The following is a 12859-nucleotide window of genomic DNA, read 5'->3' on the forward strand; positions in this document are numbered from 1 at the left end:
AGGGCGGTGGGCACAAGGCCCGGCACTCCTCCGCAGCAGACGCATCCCGCCGAGATTCCATGAACGCCGCAACCCCAGCCCGCCTACCCCACCGGGCGCGGGGCTGGGGGCGGGGCGCGGGGTGGCGGCCAATGGTGAGCCGCCGTGCCCCTTGACGTCACCCCGATTACATAACGGCGGCGGGTGCCGGCGTTGTGCCGGCTCGGCCGCGCCGCCCGCCAGCCATGCGGGAGCGTCGGCGGGGCGGCGCCGTGGGGGCTATGGCTGACGGCAACGCCGACTGGATGGGCTCGCTACCGCCCGCACTGCGCTCCCTGCCGCTCTCCAACCTCGCCATCCCGGGTAGGGCGGCGCGACGAGGTGTACGGGGCCGGGGCTGTCCGGGCGGTGGTGGGGGAGTCGCCTCGGCCGCGGCGTCGCGTCCCCCGTAATAAAGTATTGAGGCAGAGGCTGGGGCTGAGAGGAGCCCGGTCCATCGCAGCAGAGGATGGTGGGCTTAATCTCCTGTAAATATTGCTGTGAGACGCTAACCATTGACCTGCGGCTTTCACTGCCTGTAGAAAAGGTAGCTGTGACCGCTAGCGGCCGTCCTGTGCGTTTGCAGGTGCTTTAAGTCGGGCTGAAGTCGAGTGGGGAGAATGGTTTGGCTGCGTTGACCCAGCAGCTGGAGGTTTATCAAATGGAAGGTCTGCTGAGATGGGGCTCTGAGTCACCTGCTCTCGGAGGGAGTCTTCCTGGTCGTGTCAGAGGGCTTGGAACGATGTGATCTTCAGGCTCCCTCCCAATCCAGACCATTATATGGCATGTCTTTTATACCCTGGTTTACAGGTAGATAAGCTTATAAATGACGACAACAACAGATGACTTGAAACTTACTTAGACTGATTTTTTGTCTCTAAAGGGTAAAAAATATTCTTCCTTGCAAATGTCAATAGGGAAGATTTTACAGGTGGTTACTGTACCTCCTTCTGATGCTGGATGTTGCAGTCTGGTACAGGCTTGGTTTTCATTTTAGTGCTTTAGCTTGTCACTAGCACTTTGTATGTATGTTGTAGCATACATACTGTGTCAGGTTGTGTCTGCGGAGGTTCAGGGGTGGGCGTTAGAAGGAGTTTCTTCACAGAAAGGATGATTAGACATTGGATGGGACTGCTCAGGGAGGTGATGAATCACTGTCCCTGGAGGTCTTTAAGGAAAGAGTGGATGTAGCACTGAGTGCCACGGTCCAGTTGGCAAGGTGGTGTTAGGGCTTGGGCTGGACTCTTATCTCAGCAGTGTTTTCCAATCTTCTGATCCTATACAGCAGACATGTTCCTAGCAGTGTGGAATACAGGTGGCAGTAGAGGAATCTTTACAGATGCTAAACAGCAATGGAGATCATCAGTGTTACCTTCAGAAGAGAGATCAAAGGTTGAATGAGAAGCAGTTTTGTCTGTTTTTAACACTGTGTGCATATGACAGGAGTAGCCTGCTTTTGTTCATCTGAGGATACATTCTCCCCTGGAATGATGGACTCAATTGGTTTTGATTTGAGGAGTTTGTTTGCTTCCCCACCAAGCTCCTTGTCATCCTTTGTACATAGGAACAGAGATAGAGCTCCAGGAGTGGAAACCTTAAAACTTTTTTTGAAATAAAATCAGCACTCAAAATCATGACACTGTTGCTTTGCACTTTGAGGAATTGCAGCATTTAAAGATTTTTTTTTAAGAACAAAACAATAGTATTATGGAGCTATTTAAAGTGAATGAATTGAGAGTGTACACACAAAAGAAACTTCTTAGATTTAATTTATTGTGTACTACTGTGAGTGGGTAACTCCCTTCTATATTGCCCAAGAGATCTTCATAGGGTTCACCTGCTTAATTTGTTGCAAACCTTTTGCTTTCAGAGCTGCTTGTTTTCACTGGCTTTAGAAAAGGTAGCTGTGACTTCTGGGGGTGCTTTTAAAGCTACATTATTCTATGATTCCATGAGCTGTTAAATAATGGTGTGAAACACCTTATTTGATGGTAGAGAAGATCATTCTTTCCTCAGGCTTTAGAACCAACTGGTAGTAAGCAAATAATGTTGAAGATGAGTGTTCAGGAGGTATATGAGCTGATTACATAATTATTTAGCTCTGCTCAAAAGGAAGAGAGACTTTGAAAGAGTTAAGACCCTTGTGTGTGTGATCAGTTCCCACGTTTGGGCTTTTTTGATACTCCTGTTGGGAAAAACTCTGGCCAAAATGCTAAACCAATATAGTCATTTGCAGGGAAAAGAGATGAGTTTTCCTGTGCAGTGGCATGAGAGGAGGAATCTTTTGCAATGAAAAATTGCCAAATACTTAGTAACTAAAACATCATCAACGTCACAAGCATGCAGTATAGTCAACAAAAATGACCGCCTTCAACAAGTGTTGACCTTATGTGAAAGTCGAAAGGGTTTTCTCTTAATTATATTCCAGTAATCCTCTTTGGATGGGGGTTTAAAAATGAACCCTTAAACATTTTGATTGTGGATGTGATCCTTGGCAGGGTATTGTATAGTGCTTGTTTAATCTCAAGCTGATTTACATTAAAGAATTTTATGAAATCACAACTATGATGCTTATATTTTCCTTGGTAAAATTTTGATCTGCGTCTGCTACTTTTCTTATTTCTCCATGTAGAAAAGGAACACCAAAATCTGGAATGCTCTCACTGATCAACTTCCAAAGTAAATCGGCTAGTTAAAGAGTTAGGTGGAGAGCCTAGCTGTTCCTTGCTTGTATTTACATCCTAATAGTTGGTAATACCATGGTATGTCCAGTTTGTACTGTTTCATTTGAACTGCTGCAGAAATTTTTAGAAAGGCAGGTATCTTGATGTGAAAAATGTGTGTTTTATGATTGGCTTTTTGCAAATATTAAAATGAATATTAGGTGTTGTGTTAGAAAGTAATGCTGTATTAATTCTCTTCAGTACTATGTTAAATATAGTTTTAGGTTACAGCAAAATTATTAAAATAGAAACTATACTATGTAGGATGCTTTTTTTTCTGAAGAAAGGACTCACACTGAGACAGCAGTCGCAGGACACCTAAATCTTTCAGAGAAAGAGAATTTATTGCTCCATTATCAGGAGAAACTAACTTTTTCCTGCATTGCTCGGGCAGGACGATACCATTAGGATTCAGAGGAAGAAGCTGATGAGGACCAGACAGAATCCTGTATTTGAATGGAATTTATGCGTCATCTGTGAGATGTATGGATACGCAACAGGCTGTTGTTTTTAAGGGTTAATCCTTTGTTAATGGGTGTCCTTTTTTGGGCTTGTGCTGCCCAGAAAAAGGTACCCGAAGTCCATAACTCTTTGTTTCTATTGTCTCATATTGTCGTAATTCAAATTGTCCAAATTATTATTAGTTTAATTGTATTACTATTTTTATAACCATTTTATTTCTATTAAACTTTTGAAATTTTAAAAACAAGTGATTAGCATTTTTCACACTTGATTACTTTGCTGCTGGATTCTGAAGTCTCTGCATCTGAAGGTATGGCACCATTTCCCTGTTTCATCAAACTTCTGTATTAATACTTGTATTAGAAGAGGTGAAACACTTTTTCTGTCTCAGTCTCCTTTGTGTGAGGTCTCCTGCCTTTTGGTTTGAGACAGCAAGGCAAGGCACTCGAGCAGATGTTCACTGCCAGCTATCAATGTTTAAGTATTTTGTTAGTCCAGCCTCCAAGGTGCTGGATGAATGTTATGAGAAGAGCAGGCAGTTCTGTTCTCCTTTGGGTCTTGGTAATAATACATTTACTTAATCCTGTTTGAACTATTCCAACTTTAAGTATGGATGTAACAGGTATACTTGGAGTTTTGGATCAATCGGTACCCCTTGCTTGGTTCCCAATGCTGGTCAGCATAGTTAGCTATGAGTTTTTCCATGCTGCTAATTTTTTTTCTTTGTCTTGCAGAGAAAGCATATGATGGCTAAGGCAGTTTTCCACTGCTGCTTGCAGGAGCACCCAGAAGAATTATGGGTGCCCTTTAATAAATAAAGTAAGATAATCAAAGGTCCCTTCTGTCCCCTGCCTTTCCTTTTCTCCCCCTCCAAATATAAATGAGTGTGTTCCCCAGGCTAACCTGAGAAGGTTTTTGTGGTGGTGATAGTTTCGAGGGATTTTTTAATTTTGAGAAGTGGTTCTTTTCAGAAAAGCTCCTTGCAACAGCTGCTCATGGAGTTGGGCAAGCCCTAGGATGGATGCTGGACTGTGTGGATCTCCTGAGGGAGCACAGACATTAACCTGAGGTGTCATGGTGCTGCAGATGTGGACAGGAAAGAACAATAGTTAGAATAGCTGTAGAATAAATGAGTGATTGTTTTCTTTCTCATGGTTTGGCTGAAACAAAGGCTATTAGTAAAAATTAAGCTTAGTAATGGAAAAGTTAATTTCAATCTGAACTAAGTTGTTTGATAAGAGTCACTGAAGAAGAGAGCTAAAAGATGGAAAATTTGGGAAAAGTAAAATGTTTTACTTTAGCACTTTGAAATGTGATACTAAAAAAAATCTTAGACCAATGGTTTTTTCCTAGGGTGTTAGATTTCTTTTTAAAAAATTTAAGATGTTTGTGTTGTAGGTCAAACTTGGTATATCTAAGGCTGATTTGAAATAGCTTACTGGTTTTTTTTAATTATTTTTAAGCTTTTGCCACTAGAAGTCAGTTTTTCAACCACTGATACACCTAGAGCCAAATGTCACACTCAGCAGAGTGTTCTGCTGCTGTGGAACATGCAGGCTAGGCAGGCTGCCTTTCCAGGGAGAGCTGGGACAGCTCTCCATCTGTGGCTTCTGGTGGTGTATACAGGGCCTCTTCTATCATCTTCTAGTGATCCCAGCTGGTGTGTTCTTGCTTTCTCAGAAAGCATGTGGATGGCTGGCCATAATCTCATTTCTAAGTCATGCAGAGCATTTGGAATGTGGAGCCATTTCTGTCAGCATCAGGTTGGACAGTGGCCGAGGAGTTTCCTGTGGGATGCTGGATTGTAGGTAGCTAGAGATGACAGATAAAAAATGGATTTTACCATTCCAGAAACTTTTTTTTTAAACAGAGAAAATCATATTGACCTGAATATGGCCAGAACAAGACCATATTGGAGACTCAGAGCAGTTAAAGTCTTGAACTTGATTGTTGGCTGATCCCCAAGAAGAGATGTGTCCTGGCTCTTCTGAAATAGTAAAACTTTGCTGCTCCAAACTATAGCATAGTCAAGCTGCCTAATTCCCCCTTATGGCACACACCCTCTTGACTTTCTAGACAACTTGTAATATAACTTTCCATAGTTTGTTCATGGCAGTGTCAGTGTGACTAAGCCAAAACTTGCCACAGGACAGTGTGCCACTGTTTCTGCCCTTCCCTGAGAAGTTCATCCCAAGAGCCTCAGTAAGAAGCTTCCTGATTTTGATTTAAATGATCAAAGTACTATGAAATTTTCATCCCTGGAAAACAAAGCTTTACAAATACAGCTGGTAGTCTTAACAAGGAGCAGCCCTGCTGGCCAAGCCCATGGTTCAGCTTAAAGGGGGGGACGGAAGGCATGGAGAGGTGTTTCCTGAGTTGATAACCTGCTGCAAGTGACTGAGTTGGTGCAGTAGTGTGACCATCCATCCTCATGTGCCCCATGCCCTGGAGGTGATGGGGCCCTGAGCATCTTCTGTACAGGATGCCATCGTCCAGTCCACCAACTAACTGGCCAACTCTGCTGTCCTGACAGTGTAGCTGTTCCTTAAAAGCCCTGTGAGCTGCTTGACTTGGAGTTGACTAAGAAGAGCCAAAGTGGTTCTGAGAAGAAGCAGCAGCAAACACTGTCCAGTTGAGAGCTGGCCACTAGGCTCTGACTGGGTTGGGTGGTTTTCCTCTTTGTCTGCCTGATCCTGGGTGAGCTGCTGAACTTGCTAATGCTATGATTTTTCTTGTTTATTTGTTCATGGGCTGCTGTGGGCTGTGGATGTGTGTGCTGAGAGGAGTGGTGGTGACCTTGAGGCTGTATCCTCCTCTCAAACAGTATTCCCATGGAGTTCTCATTAAAAGCATCATTGAATCATCTGAACTGGCCATCTGTTGGATTGGAGCTCAGAGGGAAGAAATAAAAGATTTATGTTCTGTTCCACCAAGCTTTATTTTCCCTCTCAATTTAGTTTGTATCTACCGATGAATCAGGTGGTAACCACTAGAAGAAAGTATCTGCATGAGTATAATGATGTTGAGTATGATTGGTAAATGCAGAATTTTCTGAAAAAACAAGTTATTTTATTACTTTGTTAGGCTATTTAATTGTAACAGCAACTCTCAAATATTTTTAGAGAGGCTGTTAAACTATCTGGACTGTTACACTGGTGAGAACATTTGATGGAAGTTGTTCCACTGTTCTTAAGTAACCAAGTATTCTTTTTGTATGTCCCTCTGTGAGGAACTGGTCTGGTAGACACTAGGTCTGTGTAGGAGCTCCCCTGAAAAGCCAGTCTTACGGCTTCTCTTTTTAAAGAACTTCTGTTATCTGTTTAGCCAAAACCAAATTACTCTTGAAATACCACAAAATTTTCTTCAGACAGTATACAAAGGTCCTAATTAATTTGTTTTTTTTTCTGGAAAAAAATTCTTCCTGTGATTTATTGAAATCTGTACCCTAGAGAAGGACTTAAGTGTGTCTGGTAAATGAGTCTGGTAAAGTGTCTTCAACTTGACTGTTTGGTGATCTCCAAGGAGAGATGTAAATGAATGCAGAACATGCCAAAGTTTTACTTCCAATGGAGAAAACTAGTTACAGTGTTGGTATAAATGGCTGTTGCTCTCCTTCCATGTTGTGAAAGTTTGTTTGCCTGCTTTTCCAGCAAAGATGCTAAAAGAGGAGAAAATACCATGTAATAAAAATTTCTCTATAGCTTTCTCAGAAGAGAATGAACCCTTGGTCCACTCAGTTCTGAGTGGTCACAAAAGAGGAGTTTAGAACTCTAAGCTGAAGGGTTTTTTCCTTTTTGAGTGTGTGGATCCAGTCAGGCTTTGAAATGGTAGTGATATGCTGTGTCTTTCTTGCATTCCCATTGCAGGCAGCTGAGAATGTTGATAAATGAGAAATCATGGCTAAGTGCCAGTGCCAAAAGTATTTCTTCTGGCTGGAAAGAAAATCAAGCTACTCTGTGACATTGTGTCTGACAGTTTTAGGTTGTCTTTAAGCTCTTGCATCCCATTGCACTGCCTGAAAGGGGCAAATCAGGGGGGGAAATCAGAGTAGTTCTTGGATAGAGAGAGGGAGTTTTCCTAAGAGGATTTGGTCCGTACTAGGATTTGTCTTTCTTAATGAGACTGCATTAAGAATATCTAAAGGATTCTTGTAGATTTCTTAAAATATACTCATCTCTATGGTTTAGATAATTGATTATCAATAGGATGTTTCTCATTTCTGCTTCATATCCTTTTGCTGGACAAGTTAGTATGAACTATTTGCTGTTCATTATTGATGAACTTTTAAGATGTTAATCTTCTAATAAGAAAATCTGGATTGTTAATGACCTGAATCCTGAGGACTTCTAGACTTTGACAGACACTTTTGCTTATCCTGTTTTCCCCTCAGTTTTGGCACACACAGGAGATCTGGTTGAAAAGAACATCAGTGGGATAGCCTTGACTTGCTCGCACTTATATCCTGTGTTTTTGGAACTTGGTTACTGTTCTTTTGCCCATCTTGGCTGTGTAATGCCTGCTGTGCTGTGTCATGTGCAGTGGTTTGTAATGTGTGGGGAATGTACTTTGTCTAGTAAGCAAAGCTTGTGCTAAGAAGTTCAGCGTCAATACAGCTCGGGTGATTCTTTGGTCATAAGTGACCCTGTAATGTTTTTAAAGGAATGAGTATGTCTTTTTGACCTTGCTTCTTAGCTTCATGCTATGTTAAACATTTGTTTCTTGCAATTTTCATCCTGTTAGTATTCTGTTCATGTAAAGATAAATCCAGCTTATTCAGATTTATTTAAGTTTACTCACAGCCCACTTGTCTGCCCTTTTGCTTTCATTTATTGCTTCTTGGTTGGCCAGATGTTTGCAGAAAGTGTATTGAGCTGCTGCTTCTGACTAGTCCACAGCCTTGGAACCAGGGAGGCTTGCAGTATGCTGAAACATGCTTGTATCCAAAAAACCCCACGAGTTTTTGTCCTGTTTTTGAGTGATTGGCAGTGCACAAGTAATGTTCTATGTTGGAAGATCTCTGCACTTTGCATGCTGTATAATCATATTTTTAATATTCCACAAAGGTAAATTTGCAAGGGGTTGGCAACATGATGCTAATCCCTATCCCTCTGCAGTATTTGCAGGAAGTATTATATGGAAACAAAAAGATATTACCAAATGGTACAGAATCATAGAATATGCTGAGTTGGAAGAGGCCCACAGGATCATCAAGTCAACTGCTGACCCTGCACAGGACGCCTCCAAGAGTCACACCCTGTGCCTGAGAGCATTGTCCAAACACTGCTTGAACTTGGATAGGCTTGGTGCTGTCACCACTTCCCTATTCTAGTGTTTAGCTGCCATATGGGTGAAGAACCTTTTCCCAAGATCCAGTGTAAGCCTCCCAACTCATCTTTGTGCTGTTCCCTGAGTCCTGTTACTGGTCATGAGAGTCAACAGCTGTAGCTAGTATTTGTTGACATTGGAGGCTTGGTAACATTCTGCTGATCAAGTGTCATTTGTTTCAGCTCAGCCATGGGTTATTTGACTACCTGTGAGTAAGTAGTATGACAAACATACTGGGAAGTTAGATTTTACTGCAGATTGGATGATAAAAGGCTACTGTTCAACAATCAGCACAAGGGCTTCAACAAGAAGTCATTCTGAACTGTGAAATACAATCTATTTAACATATAAATTGAATTGAAAAGTGAGCTGTTTAACATGAAATTAACTTGAGGAATTAGTATAAGCAGAAGAAAAACGTTTAAAGATATGAGTGAAATTTAATCCACAGTTGCAATTACTAGGATAAAATTAAGAGATCTGTCCATAATTTTAAGTCTGGCATCTGGAATATATATACCTATATAATATTATTCTAACTATAACACAGCTTTTTGTAGTTAAATGTCTGGGCATTTGAGGGCGTATGACTTCTTTCCTTGAAGCTGCCAGTCTTTGTCAGATGAAAGAAATGAAACAAAGCTGCCAGAGGATTAGCAGTCCCCTAATTTTTGTCTTTGAATATGCAATCTCTTTCATGAATATTGCAAATTTAATGCTTGCTGCTTTGTGCTGCACATCTTTACCCAGTTGGAAGCAATTGGCAAATCATGATCTCTTCATTGTATTGCCTGTGCCTGACTGGGTTTTGGGAAGGGCTGAGCACCAGTCTGCTGCCATGTAAGGTTTGCTGTCTGAACGCTAATCCGGTCTTGTGTACAGTGATTCCATGTCCTGCACGTGCAGGAAGCTGCTTTTGAGGCGGTTCAGGCTGGACTTATAGCCTCTCCTTACCTGAAGGACAATGAAGATAAATTTTCTTGGCTCATCTCTGCCTTTTGACTTCTTGGTGGGTGAGGTGGAGGTTATAAATACCTAGTTTTGTTAGTTGTTCTGTCCACAATCAGTAGGTTTAAGGAATAGCTTTACTATAGGAATAGGATGTTATTTATACTTAAGTTGTTAGTTATGTGAAATGTCTTGCTTCAATAATTCTTGAGGTTGCTTTTTTCCCCAGGAAAAGTACTCAGCATAATTTGTGGCAATGCACGTTATTTGTGTGGTGGGGAACAACAGATGGTGAGGGATTTTTTACAAAGACTTTACAGTGTGTGTTGCTGTGAGAGTTTTGTGATTCTTGCTCTGTCCAGGACCTGCCAGCCTTGCTGCTGTTGCTGGGCAGTGTCCAAGCACCTTCACACGTCCTTGTGTTAGACATTGAGAATCTGCTTAGCAAGCTCTTACACTGAGGTCCTGACAAAATGGGGCTGGTCTGCTCCATTCCTGCCATGTAGGCTCTGCCCTTTGCCTTTGAAGTTTTACAGATTTGGGTTGGTTTAGGTTATGCTTTTTCAGAAAGAAATCATGCTGTATCACCTGTATCAGCAAGCAGCTTGGCTCCTGCCATAGCAACAGAATGGCAAGACTTTGAGTTTAGAGATAGAGCAAAGGACAGCAGGGATTATTTTGACATCATGATGCAATCAGCTTAGCATGTACTTAACATTTAACAGCTAAGCTATGTAAAAAGGCAGTGCCTGATCTGGTAGTATATCACAGTGATCTTAAGGGCCTAGTGGATGATGTGTGAAATAAACAAAAAGGGCCAGGAGACTTCTTCTCCTGTGTAATGCCTTTATTAAAAAATGATCAGCTCAGGATTGGGCATCTCGACGGTCTGCAGCGTCTGTCGTCTCTCCCAAGGCGACTCAGAGGAGGAGGATATGCACAGCTCTGTCCACCAGGGGCAGAGCTGGGGATCAGATCCTCTTGGGAGCCTTCAGGGTCTCCTGATCCCACAAGATGGTGCCCCTCCCACTCAGTTGGCCTGGTCTCACCGCCGGGGTCGACTCCCATGGTCAGGGCGAGAGGGTCCGAAGGTGTTCTGCGTCTCTGCAGGCTCAGCACTCGGTTCCTCACGTCCAGACATCACTCCAGTCTCTCAACTCTTAGGTGGCTCGTTGTGTTTGGGGTTTCTCCATGAGTTTGGAGATGGGGGTCCCACAAAGCATTCTGGTCTTGCGAGTCACTTTGCATAACCCCCCCACACCTTCTCAGGTGTCTTCCCTATTCTGAGAAAGGTAAAACTTAGCTTCGGGCAAGGTCCCCACCCAGGAGAAGGGCCATTACCTCGCCCCAGCCAGGGCTTTTACTAATACAAAAACAACCATTAACGACAACGACCCGTGATTACAATAACAAAGGCCGCAGCCCAGCAGTAGTGGTAACTTTTTAAAACAAAAAAATATTAACCAAATTTTTGTTCATAACAGTCCCCCCTCTTTTTCTTTGATCGAGCTTAAATTCTAAGCTCGCATCAACTCCCAATTTTTTGTTTTGAATCTACTATAAATCTCTTGTGCACTTTGGTAATCATGGTTACTTAACCTTGTTACTTTCTTTGGTTTCTTCAGGTTGGTCTGCACGGCCAGTACTATTTTACTAAAACAGATAAACAAGCATAGTAAAAAGAGCAATCTTCCAAGTATACACACACTGAGAAAAACTACATTCTCCCATACATCCTTTTTGAAAATCTTTAGGTTCTCCCACCCACTGGGATCAAGTGTAGGAGTTTGATCTTCATTATTTACACATGCTAACCTTTTTATTTTGTTTGAAATGTTCCTAATAATTGAATTCTTAATTTTTAATACTGCCTGGAGCCGGATAACTTTGTTTAACATAGATATTGGGATCCGAATTTGGCTTTTACAATTTTGGATTTTCTCAATTTCTATTTCACTGTGCCTGTTCTGTTTAATTTCTCCCAAATCATTATATATAGGAACTCCCAAACTTGATCCAGTTTCTTTGGGTAATAAGAAAATTGGTTTTATCACTCCAGCGGTGCAGCTGCCAGACGAGATCAAATCTAGGGGTTTAGGGCTCCCCTGAAATGTGTTCCTAAAGGGGTTTATCTCTTTTCCAGTACACTCATATAAATACTTGTAACAAACAATTTTTCTTACCATTTTCACCATTTCTTTGCTTTTTACTAGATCTGCTGAGCTTGTTTCAGCAGCATCCCATTCAAAGCACAACCAGGCTTCCCCTATAGGGCACTCTCCTCGGAGTGGCTGCCTAAAAGTGGCAGTATTGTATACTATCCAATACACTCTCTTATTTTTTTGATAAAAGACCAATTGGGAGAGGTTAACACAATCAGGGTTAGAACTGATGTGGACTCTCGACAAGGAGCTCACTTCCTCCTCACAGAGGGGTTGGTAGCATTCATTGCACGGCTCAGCTGGGCTCCCCTGAGCACCACCAGCAATCAGAGCCATCATTACTACCCTTCCCAAGAGTCCAGTATGGGTCATCTCACACAGCCTGCCCACCCGGCCTTGCCTCTTGGGGAACTTTACTGAGGAAAAGCTTCCAAGCTCTTCAGAGTCCCTTCTACCCGTTTCTCTGGTTAAACCTCTCTTGGTCTGTTCCCTACCAATTTTGGTTTCCCCTCCCAGGGGAGTGTTCTGTAGAGGATTAACCTGGAGTCTTTAGAAATAAATTGGAGAATTAACCAGAATTACTTATTTACAGTCTTAAACTTTTTACCAACATAATTTACACAGAACAGTCTTAAAACATTTTAAGCAATATTAGAACTCTTAACAAACAATTTTTTTCCCACACAGTTCAGTCTTTTTGACTCTTCCTTCTGAGAGTCAACTTTAAATCCTTTGGTCCTTTTACCACAGTGTACTCAGGTGATTTAGCTTGTGAAGCAGATGAATCTCGTCCAGCGCCGGGGGGTGAGAGTGGTGTAGACTCTGGTCCAATGCCAGAGGGGGAAGCTGATGTTGGATCCAGTCCCGTACCTGGGGGTGAGACTGGCCCTTTTATTCTTGTGATATGAGTCCAACCTTTTTCTTTGGTCCGCACAGCTGAATTTGTGATCAGGAGCACCTGGAAGGGGCCTTCAAATTTAGGCATTAATGTTCCCGTAGTCCATGATTTTATCAAAACCCAATCTCCTGGACTAATGTTGTGAACTTTTGTGTCGAGAGGGGAAGTTTGAGGAAGGTATCCTTTCTTTGTAAGTCCCTCCAGAGTTCTTCCAATTATTTCTAAATACTTTCTGGTAGCTTCTTCCCCTTCCAGATAGTCTCCTGTGCTATAAGGTGTTAACAAGAATGGCAGCCCAAACATCATTTCATAAGGTGAAATTC

At 42.3% G+C, this 12859-nt stretch overlaps 1 protein-coding gene across 1 annotated transcript in view; it reads left to right on the forward strand.

Moving 5' to 3' along the window:
• Positions 1–212: 212 nt before the first annotated feature.
• PLCXD2 (phosphatidylinositol specific phospholipase C X domain containing 2) overlaps positions 213–12859 on the forward strand; it is a 33574-nt gene continuing 20927 nt past the window's right edge. Inside the window, exon 1 of the mRNA XM_063148217.1 lies at positions 213–342. Within this exon, the coding sequence (XP_063004287.1) occupies positions 225–342 (118 nt within the window). The 5' untranslated portion in view covers positions 213–224. The remainder of the gene's footprint in view (positions 343–12859) is intronic.

This window comes from Melospiza melodia, chromosome 2 (assembly GCF_035770615.1).
Source record: "Melospiza melodia melodia isolate bMelMel2 chromosome 2, bMelMel2.pri, whole genome shotgun sequence".
NCBI classification, from domain to species: Eukaryota; Metazoa; Chordata; class Aves; order Passeriformes; family Passerellidae; genus Melospiza; species Melospiza melodia.